Source organism: Chelon labrosus (assembly GCF_963514085.1).
Source record: "Chelon labrosus genome assembly, chromosome: 12".
In the NCBI taxonomy this organism is placed as follows: Eukaryota; Metazoa; Chordata; class Actinopteri; order Mugiliformes; family Mugilidae; genus Chelon; species Chelon labrosus.
This window is the reverse complement of record NC_140345.1, coordinates 21,074,062-21,100,003: the sequence shown is the minus strand read 5'-3', so window position 1 is coordinate 21,100,003 and position 25,942 is coordinate 21,074,062. Positions and strand designations below refer to the sequence as shown.

General features: G+C 44.0%; 1 protein-coding gene across 1 annotated transcript; it reads left to right on the top strand.

The window, feature by feature from the left end:
• The first annotated feature begins 4,379 nt into the window (after positions 1 to 4,379).
• On the top strand, positions 4,380 to 11,359 carry gdf6a (growth differentiation factor 6a). Its single transcript, XM_084558041.1, has 2 exons — positions 4,380 to 4,777; positions 8,966 to 11,359. The coding sequence occupies exons 1-2, from the start codon at positions 4,417 to 4,419 to the stop codon at positions 9,949 to 9,951; spliced, it is 1,347 nt and encodes a 448-aa protein (XP_084414167.1). The 5' UTR covers positions 4,380 to 4,416; the 3' UTR covers positions 9,952 to 11,359.
• Positions 11,360 to 25,942: the final 14,583 nt, after the last annotated feature.

Genomic DNA, 25,942 nt, shown 5'->3' with positions numbered 1-25,942 from the left:
CTTCAGCTATTTAAGCCATCTCTCAGAGCCACTGCCCCCATGAGGGAACCCATACACCCTGTCACATGTTTACATGCCCCCCTTTGTTTTCCACATCTCACTTTAAAGGCATTTTTCTTGACTATACAAAGACCTATAAGGTGCTGTCCCCTATACAATAACGGCCATTTCTTACATACTTCCATCAAATAGCTTGATATACATTTGCAATGTCCATTTTCCCCCTCCATCTGGCGACCCCATACTCGGAGTGTTTTCATGCCTTCAGTATAGAAGTGTGGCGACGTAAACATCCAACTTTAAACCCCGATCTTGCCTGATTTCACCCAGCGGCGCCCCGCACATTTGCGCAGATGCTTTCCACATTAAATAAATAATAAAATCCCTTGTAAACAACTTGTAAACAACCCGCCTATACTCCCAGCCACCCCCAGCGATTGAATTAACAACAATATGACTATTTTGTATAAATCGGATGATTGCACAAACGCACCTGCCTGGATGCTCGGTGGCTGATTTCTGTCAGAAGGATGCGCGTCAGGCGGTGAAGCACAAAGGGCTCGTTCCTCTGTTGGCGGTGCCAGCCTCCGATCTGCTGCGCGGACGTCGGGTGGAGGAGAGCCGAGTGCAGACTGATGACACACTCGATCGGACGAGAAGCGAGGACTGGCAGTGCGCGCACAGTGTGCCTGCCATCCCCGGGGGGTGTTACATAACGCGTGGGGCGTTACTTAACCACCAGAAGCCCCTCAGCACACATATAGGAAAATAATACGGCTATATGTTATACTGGCATGTTTGGAAACGGCAAATGTAGGTTATGTGGTGCTGTGTTTCATCATCTGAAGAAGCCATTTATCAAATAGACTCATTCAGGTGCATTTTAACATGTGCTACATGTGACATCTGTGTTATATTTAGTAATCCAGAATTTAATACATTTCGCCCATCAGTGATGCGGTTTTACGCGGATTTCTCGAACATCATTTTTCCCCCACGGCCATGCCAGGACTCATACTACAACCATGCCAGCTTAAGTGCGTAGTGTAGGCCTGTCATATAACGCATGGCCGTGTGTACAGTGATTTGCATGAAGGGGGGGGGGGGGGGGGGGGACAGCCTACTGAACAGCTACTCAGGATCAGATTGGCTGTTGGCTCTCCATGGTGCTGAAATCGGGGCTGAGGCAAATTCAGCACTCAGGCTTTAAATGTCATCCACCCAAATGACATTTACAGATTCTAAACACACAAAAACAACAAGAATTACAAACACAACAACAAAAATCATTAAAAAGAACAACAACAAGAAAAAAAAAACAGTCTTTGAAAGCTATCTATCCCCTGATTGGCAACCATGAATAAACCAGACAGACTCCTTCCTTAATATTGAAATTGTGCCCTATATCTCTATGAAATCATGTAATTGTTCCATCTGCTCTAAATTGTGTGTGTTTTCTTCAATTAAGTGCCTTAAAAGGGATTCTGGAGAAATTCTGTGGACACTGAAAAGATGCCATCATGTGACCCCAGAGCAGCAGCCTGACTTGTTTCACTGAGGCCCTCTGCTGGGACAACCAGATACTGTGGTAAGTCTATATGCTGCAACGAAAATCCTCTTAGTTACTTCACCTTTCCACTCTGTCCATTCGAATATTCGTCCCCACAGACCTATTTCACAAGAACCATTTGACATGTCACTGCAGGAAGCATGATTAAATGCTAAAATCACCGATGGCTGAGAGGCCGGAATCGGAGAACAAACAACTTAACTAAGATTCACATTGTATTTAGAGAACTTTGTCTTTGTGACTATCCGCACAGCAAACTCACTGAGCCTCTTCCATGTCCTGATATCATTATAGTATTAGCTATTTAGCTGTGACAGCGGACAGGGTAGCTGCCTTATTTGAGACGGTGTTAAATTGATAGTTTGTGTTAAACTAAAATGAATCCTTGTGTTAGCCTCCCCTGGAATTGTCCTCACACTGGGTGCTTGCAAATGCCTTCAAAATAATATTCAGTTCAATATGCCAAATAACAATGCTTGAGGTCAGAAGTCACATATATGTCCTTCAGGGGAATGCAGTATAGTCAGATTTGGACTTATATTTAAATGGAATCTATTCTGCAGCTGAGAACTTTTAACATTTCACTGTTTACTGTTGCCTCACAGCAAGGGTGCTGGCCACCTGGAGACTTTCTATGATCCTCTGTGCAGGTTTTCTCCAGCTTCCCCTCAGCCTCCAAAGACGTTCATGTTAAGTTAACTGGTGATTTCAAATTGGCCGTAGGTGTGCAGGTGAGCAGTAATGGTCGTCTGGCTCTCTGCGTTAGTCACCCTCTCCAGTGTGCACACTGCCCCTCGCTCAGTGTTACAGCAGGTGTAGCTAATGCGTGGAGGACACAGTTTGCCTTGTGTAGAATGCCTTTCCACTTCGCTCATCTCTGAACACCTAAGCGTAGTGTAGTGAGATGCCGCAACCCAGAGAGACCAAGCAAGAACACAAATGCAGCAGGTTTTTTGCTCCTGGTTTCTGGGACAAAAACAAAAGCTGAAATGAATGAGACCACTTTGGACCATAAGACCATAGCTGATCATTTATTTAACAGAATGTAATTCAAGGCGCTGACTTTTGCAAACTTTGATGAGATTGTGTCAAAGGCAGTGCCCACAAGTGTTCCTATCTAAACTCCAGCTCCCCTCCAGTCTCTTAGTACTGAAGAAGCTACTTGGGTGAGTGCTGAAATGTCTTCAAGTCTTCCAGTTGCCTTTGTTTTTAGCTGTTTTTGTTGTTGTTTTTCGCTACATACAATAATCTGTCTGGATGACTGAGAACCTTCACATTAGTTGTTTCATTCATTGCTCATCAAGAAGTCAGCTAATTGGCATCTGTACACTGACAGAGTCAAGCTGTGTTTAAGACACAAGACCACCCTTTAACACCACAGCGCCTTGGGGCTGAGGAATTTATCTGGTGGGAAAACTTGTCATGGTGGACTGTCCTTCAGGTTACTTTCAGTCCTAGAGAGTTGTGCATGTGAAGGTTGATTCCAGGAAAAACACAAGACAAATGAGAGATGAACTTGAGGCGAGGCAAAGCACAACAACGCAGACGGATCTCTGCAAGATCTCTTGACTGTTGTATAGATGTGAGCCTTCGAGTTACCTAGTAAAAACACACGCGTGGATGTTAGTGTTAAGTGCACTTCCTGCTTCATAAATCTATCTTAAAATGTTTCGCATTCAGTCAGCTTTTTTTCCCCAGTTAACGTAAATGCAGCGTTTGTCCTGGATTCTTTACATGGATGCGGGAGCTATTTGTTTCCTCTCTTGTAATAGAACAAAATGACCACTAGAGGTCATTAGAGTCTTTCATTAGTCTTCAGGGGCCTTTGAACCGACTCCACGTCCAGACTACGACGTCCACACTCCGAGTTACACTTAAGCCCAAGAGACCTCAGTACTCAGGATATTCAGTGACGCCCCCGTCCCTTAAGATTGACGTGAATCCACCTTGTTAATAAATTCAAACATTACAGATTCACCGCTTGATAGCTGACCGGACGTGTTTTATTATTTTTCACATTATTTTGTCCTCATTCATTATCATATTACTGACGTCCATAGTCCTGAATATTAATCGTTTTAGGAAGATTCCCGAGTCCTCTTTAAAATGTCACAACTTTATGGTCACGCTGTGTGTCTTCAGCCCATCTGTGCGTAAAATCTAATCTAATCTGATATGATCGTCCTTGGGTGCTTTCAGGCTGTCAAAGACTTCGTGATAAGAAGTACTACCCCTCTGTTGTAATGTTTCTGAAACCAGTTTGGACCAATTTCGCAAATGTGTCAATGACAGAGACATTATGTATCTGAAAAGAAGCTTTTAGTTTAAACCGCTTACAATAGACGATAGGGGGGGAATATGCAAGAAATTAATTTCAATGTAATGTGATTAATAAAATAGCATGATTAAGGTTTTATCGTTCAATAATTCTAATGATAATGATACTATTAATAAATAAAAATAGAATTTCCAAACACTGATTCTATTCGCTGTAAAACCGACAACAAAGTTTCCCACACTGATTCCTTTCTCTGTATCCTCTGGCAGTCCGTTGGCTCTAGTGCGCGTCTGTTTGAAAGTCTGTGACATGAAATTGTTTGGGAAGCCCTGCACTGAGCCGCCATGTGGGCGTGTTCCTCTCGGCCCAACAGCCTCCGCTCTTGTGTGGAGTCCAGAGCGAAAAACGCACTTCTTCTGGTGCGACCGGAGAGCGCAAAAGTTGCAGCTCTCCGACCCTGAAGCGCACACCATCTCCGGCTCCGGCGGCACCCCGAATCCAACTTTATTCAGCGAGGGAGGGGGGAAAAAAAAGAGTTTCTCAACATCTCCCGGTGACCCTTCCAGCCATGGACGCATCTCGAGTCGTTACGATATATCTGGGCCTCCTCCTTGTTTTACTTGGGAATATACCGTGTTTCCAGTCTGCTGCTATCATCTCTCCCTCGGCGCCAAGGAGGAACAGGGGAGCCAGGATCTCTCATCAGAACGGACAAAGGTCATCCAAATTCTTAAAAGACATCCTCGCGTCTTCGCATCCTATTGTGGGACATCACAAAGAAGACCCAAAGGACGCCATTGTTCCGCACGAATACATGCTGTCTATATACAGGACATACTCGGCTGCAGAGAAGCTCGGACTAAACGCCAGCTTTTTCCGCTCTTCTAAATCTGCCAACACCATAACAAGTTTTGTGGACAGAGGAACAGGTTGGTTACAATTCGCTGCCAACTCCGTCAGCTCAGTGTTTGCCTTATTCCGTGGCACTGCTTGTTTTTTGTTTGTTTTTTTGTTGTTGTTTTTTTTTTTACATCGGACTGGTCTAATATTCTCCCGTTAGAACTAAAATATGGTCAAAACGACAGTGACGCGTAAAAACGGCAAAACAGCCAACTGCTACAACTTTTACGCACGCTTTAAAGTAAGCAGGGGGAGTTTTCAGACGCACACTTTACGCCCATAAAATCTCGTAAAATCACAAAAAGTAAGCCCTCAATCAAAGTTAAGATTTGGAAGCTGAAGTTTGATTTGTTGTTCCTTGCAAAGTGTTACGCTTTGTGGTGAATTTCGGATCCGTTTGGCTCTCAGTCGCCGAAGCATGTAACTTTTTCCGAGGATTAAGTTATATTACTCTTAAATTAACCTCCGGGTAACACGACAGTAAAACACTAATTGAGGCGCTTTCTAAATGAAGGCTGTAAATCAATGTCAGTGCGGGCTGCGGCAAAAAGTCTTCTACCCCCAAGCCTCCACGTGAATACAGAGGATACTATTTTCCAGTTAAAACACTTGTTGGCTGTTTCATTGTCGATTTATTTTTTCACGAATCCGCGAACGCCCTCAAGTGCTCGTTGGCTTTTAACAAACAGAGTCAAATCCTTAAAAAACCCGGCTCTGGTTAAAACGTTCAATCTGTCTCCATTATGGTTACCGGTTTGGCCAACTTGTGCTGACAAAGGGAGCTGGGGGCCAAGGGCAGAGCGGGTCGGTGTGAGAAGCAGGTGTTTGGGTCAGTTAACATGTGTAACCAAGTGATTTGACCGGCCTACGAGAACAAACACAATCTGATAAACACAAACACATCCAAGACACACAAGGGGACATAAGCCGAGTTAATCTTTGAGAGAGAAATAAAAGCTATCTTTGTTTGCGTTCCCTCCTGCCTGAAACGCTCCGAGCCTCGGCTCTGGGACGCTGTAAAAAGTGTCCATTCTGGTGATGAGCTTTTAAAGTCCAGAGTCGGAGAGGGGCAGCTGAAATTATTCACGTGGAAAGCCACCTTTTTCATGACTGAATTTAAATGAAATTTATATATAAAGGGAGATCGGTAGCTTTATTTCAAGATTCGAAGCTTATTTTTCTCAAACTTAACTCTCCAAATTGTTTTCCAGTTTTTCTACACGGTCGTGCGGCTGAACGCATCCACAACAACGTTACAAGAGGGAATCTGAAGTTAAATGGCTCGTCCGTGTGGCCATTTCTTGCAGTGTGAGCTGATTTGATAGGAAAAACGCCTCACTCTCTCCTGTGATTTTGATGTGATGTGTCACTGGCTCTGACCCCGAGCTGGACCCTCTGAGAGATGCTTGGCATCGAACGGCTGACTGGAGTATTTGAACTCGGTGATCTAATTGAGTGTTCATGTCATAACATATCAAACACTGTCTATTCTCCCATAATGACCTAGCTCGGCCACGATGGGCACATCACCAAAAAAACGACGAGAGAGGAGAAAGAAAAAATGAAAGAGCACTTCCTCCGCTGTGAAGTGGCTCTCTTTTTTTTTTTTTTCTTTTTTCTCTTACTGCGGAACCTCCCTTTGCGACCGCCACTTTAATTACGGAAAATTATTTTTCTTCCCGTTCTTTCAGCTCAAGCGCCTTCGGTTGCTTCTCGGATTCCTCCCAGCATCCCCAAAGTGTTGCATTGCATTAACCTGCACAATGAACCTCAGCTGGGAATTGTCGTTATTTAAATCGCCTCCATCGGGAAAGATATAGCCTCTACCCACGGGAGAACTTTTGACGCGTAAAATACCCATTTCGCTTTTCTTTTTTTTGTTTGGTACGCATTATTCGTGCATGCAGAAACAAGTCACACCGCCTGCACTCAGAAGATTTACGGCTTCTTTTGCTTCCACACTTATGTAGGTAAATGAAAGTTGCTTATAAACCAGGCGGGGTGTTTCCTGGAGGTCAGAAAAAGGCAAGATCACAAAAGAATAATCCGAATCTGAAAATTAGTTTTGGCACTTGGGGTAACTCATTAAGGCGCAGATGGTGGAGCACGGCCTCTCTCTCTCTCTCTCTCTCTCTCTCTCTCTCTCTCTCTCCCTCTCTCCCTCCCTCTCTCTCTCCCTCCCTCTCTCTCTCACTCACTCTCTTTCTGTCTCTCCAAACAGAGGCATAGATGACAAAAACATGTTTTGCATTTGTTCAGATACAACCAACAAGGTCAAACAAAAGTGCACAGGATGCAGGCTTTAAGCAAGCAGTTAAAATCCACCGCATTCTCCCCCAATTATCCATCGTCAAGCATCTTACGCGTAATGGGAAAAATTGGCTTTTTACATAATAATGAAATTAAGAAAACTGTCCATTTTTTAAAACTGTCAGCACAAATAACCCTCAGTAATTCCAACAGCCTGCTCAGTCAAGTCAGTCCGTGCAGGCGCGTTTTTAACGGGAATGTTGTCGTTGGCAGGGTGAGATGAAATATAAGAGGGGAAGTGCTTTAATGAGGAAGATGGGAATTGAGAACTGTTAATTATTTGCCGAACTTGTATTCGATTTGTTTGAGGTCTTATAAAAAAAGAAAAAAAAAGAAAGAAAAAAAAAAACAACTAATGCAAACCAGACGTACAAAGTCACCGAAAGGAGCACAAGGTTTCAATCTACTTTTACTGTTCGACTCGGCAGGGTTCACAGAGGGGAAACTGACAACCAGAGTCAAATATCTCTTTGGAGTAACTTTAACAAATTATATCACAGTGGTGTTTAGATGTAGCGGTGTCACTTTAATTAAGAAACGCGTCCAGACACAAACGGCGACAAACAACTGAGAAATAAATAATAATAAAACAAAATATTAAGAATCACAAACCATGCAGCATTAATTCAATTTTTAAGTTTAGGTTTCTTTAGACAGAGATAAAAATATCCCATCCATTATAGGCTATCCCATTGTTAATTTTGAAATTAAATTAAATCTTTTAGATAAAAGTTTTATCCTTTACCCAAACTGATGTCAGTTTTGGGAACAAATGTTCAAATAATAATAAAAAAAAAACACCGGAAATTAGAGAATTATTTCATCCATAGCTGCAAAAACTCCCGTTTTTAATCTATAAATAAATGTGTTTTAAAGCGGAAATTACACACACACACAAATGAAACTATTTGTACTGGGATGCAGTGCAACTTGTAATCTAATATGTTTTACACCAGTCCAAGCTACATTTTAACACTGCTGTGTGTGTATTTAAATGCACGCTCGACATATTTAAATGCAGATATTTAATATGCGCCGAAGCCTTTTTTTTTATCGTGCAGTGTGTCTCGGTGTTGTATTCCAGCCTCGCTGCTCCGCATTGATGAAATATTTGCAGGCCTCCTGGGTCTCCAGCAGGGAATAATGCATTAATTGTGTATTGTTCAGCTGAGTGTACAGTGTGTCGCCTTCGGTCCGTTGTGTCTGGCAGCACCCAGGGCCCGTCACATTACTCTGCTGCTTGTTTTTTAATTATTATTAATTTTTTCCTTCCTTTCTTTTTTTGTGCAACTCTGCAAGAGTTTTCGAAAAAAGTTTTCTCCAGCTCTAAATAGAAATGAAGAATCAATCTGTCAGCACATAAAATGAGAGGGGTTTTTATTGAAAGACACAGGTTCGATTCAAACCTGGGTGGAATTAAAATATAGACAAATGGTGTTGGATGGAACAGTTGTTAGAAAAAAATGAAAATTGCTGAGGGCAGATCTGATATCAAGTGGACAAAATAAGCCAGATTCTGCCAGATCTGCTGCACATTGGCATGAAATGAAATTAAGAAACACACAATATATAGTAGAAATTTTAACTTGACTTAGTAAACTTTACCTCATTTAGGATTATAAAGATGTTAAAACATAATTAGAATTCTAACTGGAGACAAATAATAGTAACAAGTGTTATTTCGAGTAATATAATCATGGTCATTCCTCTCCAAACTGAGGTCTTGTCAGCTATAGTTTTTTTGAGGCAGGTTCAGGATGGACATTTGAAAAACAAGAAAGAGAGAGAAGGCCTCTGTGGGAGAATGTGAGTCCCCCTCCCTCTCTCCCTCCCTCCCCCCCTCTCTCTGAACACTGTACACCCTAAGTGAATCTGACTGCAATTATTTTCTTCTTTTATCCTTGCAGACGATCTTTTGCACTCTCCTCTGCGAAGACAAAAGTATCTGTTTGATGTCTCAACCCTTTCAGAAAAAGAGGAGCTGGTCGGGGCGGAATTAAGGATCTTTAGGAGAGCGCCCGGGGATTTGCAGACTTCCCTGCAGACGACGGGCCTCTACGACATCCAGCTCTACCCCTGCCGCTCCGACAGGCTGCTGGACTCCAGGTCACTGGACCTGCTGGACTCCACCAAAGCCGGCTGGGAGGTTTTGAACGTGTGGGAAATGTTTAAGGCGCACCAGCATCATTATCAACATCCCCATCATCAGCAGCATCAGCATTACTATCAGCAGGGGAACCAGCTCTGCTTCCAGCTCAGGGTCACTCTCGGCAAGTCAGACACCGAGGTTGACCTGAGGCAGCTGGGGCTGGACAGGAGCGGCCGGTCCCAGCAGGAGAAGGCCATCCTGGTCGCCTACACCCGCTCCAAGAAGAGGGAGAACCTGTTCAACGAGATGAAGGAGAAGATCAAGTCGCGGAGGTCGGTGGGTGAGAAGGAAGTGGCGGCTGCGGTGAAGGCGACAGAGGAGGAGGAGGGGGTGTCGCCACTGAAGGGGGTCAAAGGAGAAGGCCCCCGGCGGCGGAGGAGGACCGCGCTGAGCAACCGGCACGGGAAGAGGCACGGGAAGAAATCCAAATCCAGGTGCAGCAAAAAGGCGCTGCACGTGAATTTCAAAGAGCTGGGCTGGGACGATTGGATCATCGCGCCCCTGGATTACGAGGCGTACCACTGCGAGGGGGTGTGCGACTTCCCCCTGAGGTCGCACCTAGAGCCGACCAACCACGCCATCATACAGACGCTCATGAACTCCATGGACCCCAACAGCACCCCACCCAGCTGCTGCGTCCCCACCAAACTCAGCCCCATCAGCATCCTGTACATAGACTCGGGCAATAACGTGGTGTACAAACAGTACGAGGACATGGTGGTGGAGCAGTGTGGGTGCAGGTAGCGGCCATTACTCACGAATAACTTTAAAAGGACAGACAATTTTTTTTAAGAGAAGTCTTCATGGGTCCCAGGTTGGAGACATAAAGTCCCCACGGGTCTGAAATGCTTTTGGCGCTTGACGCGCCTTGTCTTTATTCAAAAGGGATGCACACGCGAGGCGACGTCTTCTATTTATTCAGACTCAGTACAGTCACATTAACTTACGCTCTCTACCTTAAAGTGTTAAGCACATTAATTGTCATCCATGCAACAAGTTATCACTCAGCAAACATGCTTTCGTTTCCCAGAGAATGAGACGTGTCCGCTCGGCTCACACGATGCTGTTGTGTGATCCGACTGAAGGAGAGATGGGAACCCTTTGAGTCCGACTGCGCACCTGTTCGTGCCGAGGCCAGAGGACAGCGGCCTTTGCCCGTCAAGCAGCGCTTTGTTGCAGCTCTGCAGCCGGGCTGAACTCTTTAGGGTCTATGCATCCAGGCCGTAATTGCCACTCTGGAGTCATTACAGGCCCGAGCAAGTGCCTGTTTCAAAGTAATGATAATAATAAATGGGCCGAATGTTTAATAAAACCAAACACAGACTGGTCCAAGGAGAGGAGATAAGATTTGCGGCGGTTATGCCTTCAAGAGATTTTTTTTATTTTTATTTTTTTTGCCTTATGGAGACCAGCTGAGAGACGCTCGGATGATCATGAGCATTTGCGGACAGAAAGGACACAAAATCAGACTTGTGCCTAAACTGGGGCCCTGTTGTAAAACAATTATATTAAAACAGAGAGAGAGAGAGAGAGAGAAAGAGAGAGAGAAAGCACACATAACTGAGGCGAACTTTTTGCTCAAAAGTCTGCATCTTTACGAAATGCACTTCCACAACTGACTGCGCCAAGGACATGTGGTCAGCGAGAGTTTGTCTTCTCCGATGACGAAAATGAAAATTACAAAAAAATGAAAAAAAAAAAAAAAAAATGAAAAAGGACTCGCAAACGAGACGATATTTAAATGCACATTAGCTTTGAATGCACTGCTGTTCATTTCTTTCCTTTTTTTTTTTTTTTTTTGGAGCTGTAAATATTTGTACAGTCGAAAACTTTACAAAGTGCAACGAATGAAGAGATGAGCAAACGGCATTTCTTTGTAAATATACAAAATGCACTCAAATCGGTATAATTTCTATTCTATAATTATTTTATTATTTGTGATGTACAGAGTTTCATGATAATCATATATTTCTTACGTTGATAAGAGTAATTTAAGGTGTATTCGATATTTTGCAGAGGGCGGAAAATACCATTATTAATGTCTACCTCATCATTGCATAGGATCTGAGTTTTGAGGTGCATTCAGTTAGAGTGTAAAGAGCTTTTACAATGATATATAAGATCATTTATATACATATATTACTGGACAATATTCCACACCATTACTGTACAAATAAAATTCAAAACAAAGCCCAACAGTCTGGCACTTCCTTCTCATGATTAATGCAAACGTTTTTTTGTTTGTTTGTTTGTTTTGCATTCATTTCATTTATTTAATGCCCTTTTAATAGCTCCCTTCCAAAAAAAAAAAACCAAAAACATCCATCAAGGACATTTCTTTATCAGTAAAAACATGAGGCCTAGAAGTTGTTTTCAGTTCTTATCAGCGGATTACTTAAATTGAAAGAAGTGATCCTGTCACTGATTGTAAAACCTAATGCACTCATAATATTTTCTCTTCGCCGAGTGATTCAGTAGTTTAATCACAGCCTTAAAACCTCAAACAAGTCACGCTGAAGAGTAAGAAAGCATCTGAGCCAGCTTCATGTAGATATACACAGTCTGCTTGAGCCTGAAGTTTCATTCTCCTTGACGTGAGCAGTGCATCTGGACCACATATACCTTTTGCCTTCAGGTCACATCTACTCTCACCCTTTGTATACACGCTTCTCATCATAGACAACAAATGTGATTATTCAGTGACTGGATGTCTCAGGACTGCACCGCAGAAACCATATCAGCATATGGTGACCATCCGGGTAGAAGGAACCGCTCTGTCTGTCTGTCTGTCTGTTACTGATATGGCACTGAATGCACGAACCACAGCTATTTCCCAATGAATTAGCCCTGCCTGGGTCAAGTTTACTTAACACTTTAATGTTTCCCAATCTGTGGATGGAAACAACAACAACAACAACAAAAAAAAAGAAAAAAGAAAGAAAAGTTTGAAAGAAGGGATTGCTTCCATACAAGCTATCGACCTTGGCCTGGAAACAATTAGGAAATTGCTTTGAAATGTTATATGTTGTCCAGACTCTTGTACAGTATCATGTCACTTCCCACATGTTTGCTAGGGGGAAACAGAGGATGCTAAGTGCACTCTTTAGCGGCCGCTGCAAATGACTGACACAGCGACCGTTCCCCTGAGTATAACCAAATGGCCCTCCAGGCTACGAGTCTGGAACACCATCGCCGGGGTGCTGCTGTGAGCCACGCTATCCCTGCTGCTTGCAAGTGCACCGCGAGAGACACTGCACACCCCCACCCCCTCTACGGGACTCTTTCCAGTGCCAGAACCGAAGGCTTTGCAGCTGATTCTAGATTAGAAATGCCGTTAGGCTGCGTGATCTAAAGTCTAAATTTCTAAGCAACCGCATGTTAACTTAGCGGAATAAACCTTTACCTTTTGATTTATATTTATTTGACAAGTTCCTCGGTCTGGTGGGCACTGGCCTGGAGGTGAGACTGAATGTTAAGGGAACAGTTAAATGGTGATGAAAGGGAAAGGAATGCTTTGTTTACCCGCTTCAATCCCTCACTCTTAAGTTAAATGTTCCTATAAAGTTTTTCATCACAACTGCCTTATTGTCCGTCCATCCACACTGGGGCAGAGAGAGCAAAAAAGAAAAGAGAGAGAGTTGTGTTTATTTGAAACTTGGTCTTAATATATTAGTCTAAGCAAACCAAAATTGGCCAAGAGAGGGGTCCTTTTCATCAGAAATGTGGAGAATGTATAACACAAATAGTCTTGACACCCCACATCTGTGCGTGGAGGCTCCTCTTTGGAGAAGGCCGCATGAGTGAAGATCTACAAGGTGTTGCTCCAAGTGAAAATCCCGGGAGCGCCTCCAAGTTTTGAGAGAACGTCTTGGCTCGTACGGAGACATAAATGTTCCTCATACTTAACGGCTCTGTTATCAGCGATGTCCTCACCAGTGACAGGGAGGGCGTAAATCACGATGATCCCGCAGACGGCGAGGAACTCGAGGCAAGCAGAAATTCTGCTAAACGGGCATTGAGGAGCATTAGTGAATTTACTGCGAGGTTTCAGATCTTTTGCGTTGATTTGTCGACTGGATACGGTTTAAGCGTGGAAAGTGGAGCAAAAAAGAAGCTGCCAACGCCTGACTTCTAAACTGCTACTGATAAAACCCAGCAAGGACTGCATTATTTATTCCTCACCGACTGTTTCTCTCTTCACTGAGTTTTTCTTTCTGCCTCCAGAGGAGTCCCTCCTTGTCTGGTTTCTTCTACTTCCCACCGTTATGGTTTTCGGATACATCAGTTCCCCCCTGTAATAAAGCCTGACACCTTTCTCCAGCCAAGGCAAGCGCAAGGTGCTGCCTCTCGTGCTTTTAAACAGATGCAGGATATAAACACTCTTGCAGACTTGCATGTCTGCGATAAATCCGCATTTGCACGCAACATTATGCAGGCGGGGTGCGATTCTAGATGTGAGTGGACAGAAGGGCAGCGGCGTACACAGATGGGCAGATGAGAGGTGCGGCAGATGCCTGAAGTGACCCCTATACTGCTGCCTTTCATTGAACCACTGGCTTCAGCACAAAGGCAGGCTTGGCCCCAAACATTAAATACACTTGCTTGTGCCTTAAAGCCAGAGGTCGCGCTTTTTTCTTCTTCTCCGTTTTTGTTCCTGGTGGTCATTTTGGAAAAACAAAAACTGCTTTTTGTAGATCGGAAATCACGTGCTGCAGAAATACTTCCTGAACTTGGCAGATGCTGCAGAAGCAGGGACAGGTAATAAACGCCAGACAAAGAAGCCACAGTGTAACAAAAGACTGGAGTGTCTTCACCTCTCCCACTTCCTCTGTGGTACAACAGAAAGCCGTCCCTCCCTCCTGTGAGACCATACGGTAAAAGGAAGACAGCGGACACCTCCACTTCACCACAGATAACCTGCTAATTGCATTAAACTTACTCCCAACTGGGCTTTTGAAATATGAGGACGAGGCCAAAGTAGTTTCTTTCAACTGCAGTAGAAACGGTGTTTGTGCCAGAAAAAAAAAAAAGTAATTTATGTTTTCAGAGCTGGGAAAGTCTGCAGATGCAACATTGAAGGCATTTAGAGGCTGAGAAAACAGCAAACGCTGAAGTTGATAGATCTGCTTGGAATACCTGTCCAGAGAAGCCCGTTTTTGTTCTGTTTATTTTCTAAAGGAATGTCTGAGGGTGCCCTTTCACCCCTCCTCATCCATTTACTGCCCCTGGTCTATGTTACAGATGGTGACCCGGGTCCTCTCCATCCCTGATTAACAAGTACACCTTCAGATTCTCCTGCAAATCTCCGCATAAAGGAAGATTGTCTTCTTGTATGCTCACGGTCCACCGTCTTTTTGTTTTCCCGCGAGGCCGCGAGAGTGTCTCTGTGTGTTCGGGCGAGGGTCTGAATGAGGTCAAGTCAAAAGTAAATTTGCACAGTTATCTCTGACAATGCTCATGTTGGGGAACGAGGCAAGGACGTGACCTGGCTGCCAGTTTACATCCGCGGAGGCTTGTGGAGAGCGGAGGGAGGGTCGCTGACTGATGGGGAGCCGGACAATGGCGTTCGCCGCTCTGGACACTGGGGCAACTAGAGTACACATCGCGTCTAAAATGTGTTGCTTAACTGGCAATATCAAAGAAGGAGATGAGAATTAAACAGCTTTCAGAATTTTTCAGAATAACTTCATGCTTGAACACAAGGAACAATCCCAGAGTCTCCACCACAGGGTCGGAGTCACAGCTTTTTCTGTCCTGATTCAAGCTCTATCATCGTCCATTAACTTTTTCACTCCTCTACATAAGACATACCCTAATTTAAAAAGGGTCTCTGCGTGGTAAAAAAGAAAAAAGAGAGAGTTTTCGGTTCTGCATTGTAAAGCGAGACATGTAGGCAAACAAACATGGGTCAGGGGCAATGAGGCAGCAAGACAAGGATCTGACTTTGGAAAGGGGAGGTGGCGGGGGGCAGGAGGACTTGATGGACAACTCCACAACTTGGCAGAGGCAGAGCTTTCACTTAAAAATGGTGCCTGGCCTATCTCAAAAGGTCAGAGCCCAGAACACTAACACACTACATTAATCATGAGAGGCTGCGGCTTACCTGTCTAGCGTTTCAGCCGTGCCGTACAGTTAACCTCAATTATGCTTGATTACGAGGTGTGGAAGACACAGGCCCCGAGCCGGGCCGCACAAAAGATCAGGCATCAATAATGCAATCTCAGATTAGATGTGCCTGTCTGTCACTGCGCTGAATGGGCAGAATGTCTTCTCGGGGAACAGCGCGCGGGGTCAACGAGCAGGCAAAAGTGCACATTTTTTGCTCTGTGCCTAATTTAAGGTCTTGGCACAGTGGTCCCGAGCTAGAATGAAGCGAAAACATATGCATGCGCGCAGACATATGCACATGAGACACAAACACGTACACCAAAGCATTGTGTGGTGTACCAAAGAGACCTAAAGGCTTCATGCTGTCCCAGCCCCCTTCTTGGTAATTGCCCCATTATGTGTTGGTGGTAGATGGAGCCATTACAGATGTTTTATGACGGGGCCATTTTCATTTTGTCTTCCCAATGAGGGACAGATTTATGGTGCAAGACAGTCTTCCATTCAGGGGTAAAAACCCCTCACCACCGCATTCCCTAATACACAAGCACACACACACTTGCACGCTGGCTCGTGTTTACACACACACACACACACACACACACACACACTGCAACAGAAACGATATAAATCCACCGCATTATCTTTTATATGACCGTCATAACTGTGAGCCTGACGTGCCCTCCACATGCCCAGCGGGTTGCAGTGCCCAGGTCTGGGAGCGAGGCTATTGGCAAGCACTTAAGAGATGAATAAATGTTTGATGGCCCCGTGGAACAAGGCACACTTCCAGGCCGGTCGTCAGTCCGTTCTCCAAGCGGGAAAGGGGGAGGCGGGAGGGAGGTAGCTAAGGGAAGACCTCCTCGAAGAGTCCCCGGTCTGCGGGAAAGCAGCAGGCCTCGAGTAAAACCGAGTCTGACACTTTCTCACCAAATGTTATCCTACTAAAAGGAACCATCATAAAGGGCAACGTAAACACCAGTCAGCTTTTCAGAATTAATCTCTTTTAGCTCGCTGTGAAGTGTTTGATGTGCTGAAGACTCTTTGGCTGTGTGGTTTCTTTCCAGAGGCTGTTTTGGTGTGGTTCCCCCAGAGTTCCCATTTAGAAATCAAATCTGAGTCAATTTAATGCCAAGAAAAATATTGGCCATAAATTGGTGCCTCTATAGGCAGCCTAATGACAGGGCTGCGATTGAAAATTTACCCCGCAACTCATGGCTGCAATTATTAAGGTTAACAATAGGGACGCTGGGGTAGAGATTGCAACGGTTCAAAGAGCTCGGCTTATTTTATGAGTCGTTCAGCCGACGCGGGGTGATGTTCTGAAACAGGAGAAGGGTCTCTGTGAGAAATGGTTTTCTTTTTGTGCACAAACTGTGGCAAATTGTCAGGTACAAGTCTCTTAACAAACAAGGTCAGCAGAGGAACACTCGCTATTAATCATTTACTAGAGCAGCACAAAGAGAGCCGGAGAGACTAGATAGCCCGGAGGACCCAGGGGTTTGTGACCCAAACACTTGCCTCATCGTGTTACACACACCGGCCACTGTGATATTTCTAACACGTCGCCCCTATCAACCCTACCTGCCCGCCGGTGATTGATTTTCTCATTGTGAGCGTCACCTCACGCGGGGCGCCCTCCTCTACTCATTCCTGGATTTATCACCATTTGACTTCACTGAAAATCCCATTGTTGCATGTTTCCAACTGCAGCTGTTTGAGCACCACCACCAGGAAATCCGACCTGGCCCGAGAAACGTGGTGCGTGGATGTGGAGATGAATGAATGATGTATGGCTGACCATGTCTGAGGTTAGTTTCTGTCAGTTCTCTCAAATACCGCTCTTTATTCACTACAGCATAAATTCTGCCGCTCTGGCATGAGGAATGGAGTGAGGTTTGTTTGACCAGATGTAACTTTATCAGAGACTCTCTCTCCCCCTGCTATTCTTGTGTCTCTCACATCTCTTAGCTCAGGCACCAAAAAAAAAAAGAAAAAAGGGGAGCTCTCACACAATATTTCTGTTTGCCGTAGTCTGACCTCTTTGTGAACTGCGGTAAAGTGAAAGGCACTTTCAGCCAAGGGGGGAATCGGATGGCAGTAACCATATGCCTTTCAGCTGATACAAAGGTGGGAAAAGGGGAGGCCAGGGCTGTGTGTGTGTGTGCGAGTGTGTGTTGGGTGGTGTGGCTGGCAGGAGGGAGGGGGGGTGAGCTGCATGCTAGGTTGAAAAGGAAAGTGCCGTGCTGCGTCTTTTTGTGTTGGTAAAGTGGTGGCGGTTTAGGGTCGAGGATTTTAGGGGGGGGAGGAGTTCGCTGGGTGTTCGCTGGATGTGGTCCTGAACTCAAGGCAATGTCCGGCCGACTCGCTGTTGAGGGGGAGCCCTCTTATGGATGAGTGCAATGAGTAAACAGCATTCCTTTCCCTTCTGTCTGACCATCTCTGTCCCTGTAGTTCTGCCTTCCTCTCTTGCTCATAAAGTGCCCTGAAAAGGCTGCAGTGGAGGAGAGCTTTTTTGCGATGACTTGGACTCGCAATTGACTCATGTATGCATGCCTGATACCAAAACGTCCAAGTCCATTAAATAAACTAAAGCTCTTTTCTCTTTGCCGTCATTTAGAGCGAATCATTTTATGGCATCTTTGAAGGACCTCACAGTGTTTCCGGGTGTTAAATCTGGCTTCCAATAGTTTCTCCTTCTTTACCGGTGGGAGCCATCGACATTCAGAGTTAGCTCATAAGATAATAAAATATTTAAAAGGAACTCTGCAACATATTTTAGATGAGAAGGGACAGTCGGGTTGGATATGTCTGCTAATATCTCACCTATGAGGCGGATCCTAGCGTGTTCAGTATCAGTCCTAATCACAGCATTTAATTGCACAACACAGTGCTATTAAATGCCTAAAATTTCGAATTTGATCCAAAGTTATGTATAGAATTTGAAATCTACCAACCATCTGGCTCCTGCAAATTTCAGCTATTTACTTATATTATTGTAAATCAGTCTTTGGACCATGTACATGACTTATATTTTTGAAGTTTGTTGCTATGGCTATGACTCAACATTTGCTCTTAAGGCGTTATTATTATATCCCTGCTCTTTTTGACAGTGGCTCCTTGCTAACTGATGGGGAACAGTGGGGCTCTCTCTATATTAGTTTTTCTATTTAGGTTTATATTGATTCACATACAAGGTATCTCTTTTAATTCGAAAGTGTTATGTGTGCTAGGTTCGGGTACGGTAAACCACTGCAGTTGAAGTCTATGTTACATCGGGCTAACGCAGAATAAAAGAAAATGTCAGAGCAACTATAAGTCTTGTTTTATCTGACCTTCTTCACAGAGGGGTCAGAGGTCACGAGCAACTATGGAAGGTTGCTCCGGAGCTGGTGGGTTTTCAGTGTCTCTCTCCGGGACACTTAAGGGTGCGTGGCTCATCTTAAAACTCGCGAGGTAAATCACTGTGACACTTTTTCAAAATGCAGACTCTGCGTGAGGAACGGGCTTACGCACATGTTGGAGGTGGATGTAAGTCAGCGTAATTTCTGTGTCCATGTGTGTGCGTCTCTCTCTCTCACACAAACACATTAAACACACTGAGGCTTTTTATTATTCTCGTTTCTCTTCATGCTTAAACAGTAATACTATTTTCTCAAGGCCCTGACGAGAGTGCAGTTTGCGTGCACCGTATTTGTGCCCATCTTTCATTTAGCGCGTACCAAAGGATGTACAGAATAACTGCAAATTTGAAGCAAATTGTCAAAAAAGAGAAGAAGAATATAAGAATATTAGAAGAAATAAAGGTTGCACGCTGTCAATAAAACTCGAAGAAGAAACTAAACCAGCCACTTTGGCAATTCCACGAGATGAAAGTGGAGAGGGGGCATCAGGATTTAATTTTTCGGTTGGGCAAGTTTTATTTACTCTTTCACACCAGCCAGTATTGGGCTGAAGGCAAAGACACCACACAACCAGAACCACAATGGGCACCATAAACAAGCACAACCTAAAAGTGTTTTTTGGCTCATTGTGGAAGCTTTTTTTGGGTATTCTCCCGCGTCGATTTAGCCTTTTTTATAAAACCGTACTTCAAAATGGACATCAAAATATTCTGAATTTATTTCAGTACACTAACTTTATGTGTACATAACATGCACATTTACGTAAAGGCTGGTGAGAAAGTTGTCTTTGTGTCTGTTCATCCAATGAGGAGTAACCCCTTTTAAAACCCATGCAGCGACGCCTTCACATACATTCAGTAATTCCCACTGACCTCTGGTGATGCTGACAACATAGCATAGCATAACCGACCTTATACCTCCCTTCGGTATTATTACATACAACCGTGAGCTATGTGTTCACATGCCTTTCCCATTTGGTCGCCATGGCTCAAAGGCATATAGATTAGTTGAAATCTAGATTACATAATGGGATACAGGAGCAAACATTTTGCGATATAAAAATCAAGCACAAATGCCTTTTCATCTCAACGCGCGCGCACACACAGACACACACACACATCTCAAAATGATTCGCTGATTTATTATTATGCAGTCGGTAATCTCTGTGTATGATTACAGTAGATATGGGGAGCCAGCGTGTTTAGTAGGAAAGGGGAACAGACAGGAAGAAGGTTTGTTACAGAAGCAACATTAATCTATTCCTCTCGGCACTCTTTGAAGAGCAGCGGCAGCTATGACAGGCTAAATGTTTCCAGAGATGTCACATTTCCACAAAATCTAGAAAGGCTCTTGCGAGCACTCATCCTTTCATGTTTGATTGTGTGTTGGAGATCCTATGATAAACAGACGAGGGTGGTGGTTGGAGGGGGGATGAGGGGGGAGGGTCTGGGTGGAGGGGGGGGGTTTGGGAATAGGAACGTACACTGCTGCTTGGCCTGCTCTGCCACCGGATCCAGATGCTTTCGCAAATTACCTCTTTGTCTACTTCAGAGGGGTTGGAAATGAAAGTCTGAATTCTCCTCAGACTTCTAGGATTGCAGGGTTATTGCACCGAATCTGATTAATCTGAGGCGAACTGTTCCGTCCACCCCTGCCACTTGTGCACTTATTGGCCCTAAAAATGCACGTCCACCCTCAGGAAGACATTGAACAGGCGCCACAGGGTTCCTGTGAACCGTTAAGCATGTGAGATCTGGCTCATCACCATCAGACGGGAGCATTACTGGGCAAAACAGGTACATTTAACGCCGTACGGCCTTTGGAAGCCGAACACTTCCTGCGAGATTAAAAAATAACTTTGCCAAAGGAAAAAAAAAAAACACAACACAGAAATGCTTGGTCATCACACTGAGAAATGTTGGACGCACACACACACGCAAATACACACTCTCTTCCTGTCTGTATCCATCTCTCTCCTCCCCATTCCTCCAAGGCTTTGTGTCCCTGTTTGTCAGTCCCGTCCCGCCGTCTTTTCCAGAGCTGCTTAAGTGTTTTGTGTCTCAACACTGTGTTGGAGAGTCATAAAATTCTTGTGGAGAAAACAGAGCACTTCCAGCTGAACTCCAGGGAAAGGGGCAGTAAAGAGAATAAACTGAGGCAAAGAAACACAACGGAAAGGGAGGAGGGAGAAAAAAAAATGATGTCCTCGTAAAAATCAAATGATAAAAATACCAGAACAGTAGTGAAACGTATAAAAAGGCTCACGACAAGCATGGGCATTGGTGGATACACTTTCATGACGTGAGTGCCATTCACTTGCATATGTAGGCATTTAATCCAGTCCAGTGGATCAATAGTTCATATAATAAAAACTTCACAAGTGATGTTAAATATGACTAAGATTTTTTTTAGTATCTTGCCTCTTTGTGTTTGCAAGGCAAAAGAAACTTTGACCTGGACTGCCTCCCATTACACTAAACGTATGTAGAAACAGCACTCTGGCATGCACAGATAGGAAAGCGCACAGATGCAAAGCATTTGCGCTCGTAATCCTCCACCTCTGGGGAAGTTGGTGGCAGTCTTCTCATGGTCTGAGGACGGTGTGGTCACAGATCTCCCGGTGAGTTTGGTATGAGCCATTAGGAAAGGAAGGAGGAGGAGGAGGAGGAGGAGGAGGTAGTGGCAGAGGATGAGGAGGTGGAGAAGGAGGGCATTCCTGATTTCCAGCCAGGCTGATCGGTAAAAAATCCTGCTCCTCATCTGTCCCACAGAGGCAACGATCTCTGGAGCCCCGCAGGGTGTCCTGTGACTGACTGGCACATCTTGTTGAGAGCGGGGAGCGAGGATGAAACTGAGGAAAAAACGAGACCGAGAACGCGGAGTCAGTTCGCTCTCAAGCCCGCTGTCTGTTTGCTTTGGTTTAATCTGGGGGACGAGCCGCGTAAATGTATCATTTCAATACATCTAACACCATAACTCATCAGCTAAAGCCACAGGAGAGCCATTCCTTCTTTCGCTGCAATTTGCGACATGAAAGGACTTTCTTCCGGGGTAAAACCTTAGCCCATAATTCATGGCGCGTTTAACCAGTAATGTACAGGGCTTCCTGTTGCTGGGTGGGATCCACGGGTGGATCAGAAAGCAGATTCTAAGCAAGGTCAGTCCAGTTGGTGTAACTTCATACAGCTGAATAAACCAAACAGACACGCCTCGGCAATCACTCTTAGCGTGTCCTTTTGATTTTGTTGACATTTTCTTTATTTCCTCATTGTTTACGGGCGAAAATATTAAAAATGACGACTGCATTTTCGTTTCATAAATTTCTCTTTCCCTCTGACCTCATTCAAATTCTTATGTGTAGTACGAGTACTGAGTGGGAAAATAGCACGGCAATGTCATTTATTTTGTTTTTCGCCAAAAAGGCAAAGAAAATGTGAACATGAACATGTAAAAATCCACTGGAATCAGGGGTCTCTGAGAGCCCAAACTGAACTATTATATATTTTCTGTAGCAGACCGAAGTGTATTATCTGCTGGAAAAATATTTTTTACAAACAGGAAATTGAAATTAAACATGCTAACTATATTAATAAATGTTTTTTGAGCTGTTAATGGGGGAGCAGAGGTTTGGTGTTAGAGGAAATTGGTGTTACAGTTGGTTTTCCATCATTTCCTTGAACATTTAGTCACATTAACTGAAATACCAAAAATAAGTTTTCAGTATAGATAAAAGTTTAACTCTACAGTTGGTAAAAGGATGTTTGTGTACAATGAGGTATACGGCAATGGATTGTGAAAGGCTTTTTTAATATGACTTACCTGCTTATAAGATTAAATTAGCAGAATTCTGGAAAACAGACACTGACTTTCAGCTTCCTGTGCACCTGAGCTCCTTGGACTGTGAGAAGAAAATGGATCGCTCGCCGGTAACCCACTCAAACACACCCAGACTCCACACAGGACGGACCAGCGCTGAGTTTCAAACTGCCCCCTCAAAAAAAATATACTCTCCGCCGCGTAATGTAATGGTTTGTCCTTGTCTGAAGACGAGAGCCCCCCTGATAGCCATTAATATACAGTCAGCCATGACTCTCTGGCTTCGGTTCCTGGACCCGGACTGAACTTCAGTGCATCTGTGCACAGTAAACTTTTCTGTTGTGTGTTTAGTCTGGCTTCAGGATTCTACTAAAAGAGTTTGAAACAAAAGAAGAAGAAGAAAAAGCTAGATAGAAAAAAAAAGAAAAGAAAAAAGCATTTCCCTTAGACTGGGAACTTCATCCAAGAACGGCCCAGCTGGTCGGAGGAAAGCGCAGAATGAAATAGAGGAGTAAGGCATTGCATCTATTAATTTGTGTCAATAAATGCATGAATTTACAGACATGTCAATTTTATGAGCCTGTGGCCAGAGTGCCAACGCTATCCACTAACAGCGAGTTGGCCAAATAAAATGGCTCAACTGTTTATGATTGACTCTGCTCACAGGAACAACAGTTAAAGTTTGGCATACTGTGCCTGCTTAACTAAAGCAACTTTTATTGTGTGTGTGTGTGTATGTGTTCGTGTGTGTGCGTGAGCTCTATTTTGAACATCTACTCTGAATCCGAGTGCACACATATGCAATACAGATGCACAGGCTTCCGCACATCGTTCAGATTTCACGTCTCTTCTCTCGAAATGAAGCGACTTATCGCTAAACCTTGTGATCTGTTCTTGTAGAGGCAATTGCGTGAGGCTCACCAATCACATTTTGGGCCCCGCGATGTCATTTTTAGGTGGGAGCCCTTGTAGGAGGGCCTGAAGTGAGGGTTTGTGCGGTGGATGAGGGAAGGAGGCGGGGAGGGGTGGCGTGGGTGGGTTGGGAGTAGTTAGTTCTTAGCCAGACACTAGGCTGAATAAATAAACCCGGAAACATTAAAAGCCCTTTTCCCCTTCACCTTTGAACTTGTGCATTAGATTGTGTAAACATACATCGAGACGTTTAGACACAGCTTGTCCTGACACTGTGCTACACTCTCCGATGGGTCTTCCTCCTCTGCAACCCCAGATCTACCACAGGTCTCTGTGTGTGTGTGTGTGAGTGCAAACGGTCACAAGTATAAGCAACAAGAGTTAATATTTAAGAGAAGAAAGTGAGATTTTTTTTCTTTGTCCAGTGAGATCTGAAGACTTAGCCACTGCATCACTGCATCCTGCACAGCAAGATCTCAACTTTTTTTTTTTTTTTTTTTTTTTGTCTTGTGACACTTTCAAACAAAACAATATTTCTGGCTGCATTATCAGTACTTCACCAGAAAATTGATCTTGTGACTCCTCAACGGTTACTGGTGACGGTCCCAACCGTTGCAGCCCCGTCAGTAATACTTTATCTATGTTATTTTGACCTCCAGGCTGCTCCCGGTGCAGAAATAAACAGTTTTCAATCATTTTCAAGCGATGACTCTTGAAATTAAAGAGATTTATGGTGGCGAGAGAGAGAGAGAGCTCAGCTCTGTGCATCCTCGGAGGTCACGTGCAAAATAAGACAAAACACAAGCAGCCGAAGGAAGCGTTTTCATCAGTTTGATAACACGTGCGCTGCAAATGCTGCAGAATACAGCCATGCAAACATTCTCAACGACAAGTAACAAAGTGATGGACCTGGCTTGGCAGCGCTTGTTGTTCATGGCTTTGGACTTTTCTAGTTGTAGACCTTTGCTGCTCGTCAGTGCTGTTGGAAACGGACTGAAATGTAAGTTGTTGTTTTTTTTTTTCCTCCTGATTCCTTTTGCCTTTTGTTTGACAAAATACACGACTAATTTGCCGACTTTACGGCATTAATGAAAATCTTTCAGACTTTTTGGGGTTCCCTGGCAGCATTGCTGTTGTCGTTTGCGCTGCTTGCATTGTGTTTCTGTGTTTGCTGGTACTGCGCTTAGCTGTTCGGCTGCATTAAGAGCATTTGCAGCACATCTATTCTCAAACTGATGGCGTTTACCTCACTTGAGTTTTGTGTTTTCTATGTTGCACCGCAATGAGCCTTCTCCCCCACAGTAGAGAATAAGGGTAAGAAGAGCTATAGAATATAGAAAAGTTAAGCAAGTTTATATTTATTAGAGACGAGTGGAAATAACCCTTGCTTTAAAAAAGTGAAAGATCTACATCTCCATAATTGGAAATGTGCGCACCTCATCCTGAATACTGTGTAGTGTCAAATGTGCCAATAAAGTAATTCCCAAACAAAACAAACTCTACTTGTGTATTTAGTTGATTGATTTTAACTGCAGAGAAAATTACTGCCATATTTCACTTCAAATGTGTGGCCGTAGACGTGGCCCTTTCACACAAGTTGAATGCTTTTAATATTAAGAGCAGCGTCAGAAGGAAATGCTGGGTTTAGCTGTAACTTTGTTTGAGATACATCTGTCGGAGAGAGAACAGTAAGGCAAGTAATCGTGAAATCGTGAAACTGTGTCTGTAATGAAAATAGTAATGATTCATCAACAAAAGGTCTGATTCTATAGGGTACAGTCTGGGAGCCAGCACAGTCACTCCGTTGAGAACTGATTATACCCCTGCAAAGATCTGCCGGGCCACTCGAGTCGTTTGGGTGGGCTTTATTTTGGGCAGGAGTCGATTTGTTTACTGCTAAATGTTTCTGATTGTATGCTGGGCTATCTAATTGCCTGCAGAGGCATTTTCCTTTCTCTTGTCGAAACACGCCCCGTAATGAAACCCAAATGGCGTGTTACCCTGACTCATTTTGATGAGAATTTAGTCTGGCTACCACAGGGTAACTAGGTTAGCCTAATAAAAATAAAAAAAAAAATTGAAAGGTTTTTGGAGTGTAGAAACACATACTTTATGCTCCTGTGACGCTGAAAATGTTAAATTCACTTTGATGACGTGTTTTTTTTTTTTTTTTGTTGTGTTCCCACCGGTCTCAGTCTGGAGTAGCGAAGGAACGCAGAGGCTTCGGCGGTGCCATGTTTGAGTAGACTGAGGATGAAGTTACTGCTGTGTACTTTTGAAGAGCTACCTGGGTGGGCAGAGGGAGGTTTGTAAATGGGCAGTCAACACACATGCACACCCACACACATTCACACTAGACTAAGAATGGAGAAGGGCTCTGGAACAGGAATGCAGATCTAAGCTAAGAATTAAGGCATTTCACTTTGCAATTAAAGTTTAGTTTGAAGAGATCACAGATTTACCGTCAAATAGAAAATGACTGCAAAAATAAAGGGTAC

Coding starts and splice junctions, on each gene's coding strand:
- gdf6a (XM_084558041.1), top strand. CDS start 4,417: ATGGACGCATCTCGAGTCGTTACGATATATCTGGGCCTCCTCCTTGTT. Junction 4,778..8,965: donor TTTTGTGGACAGAGGAACAG/GTTGGTTACAAT, acceptor TTATCCTTGCAG/ACGATCTTTTGCACTCTCCT.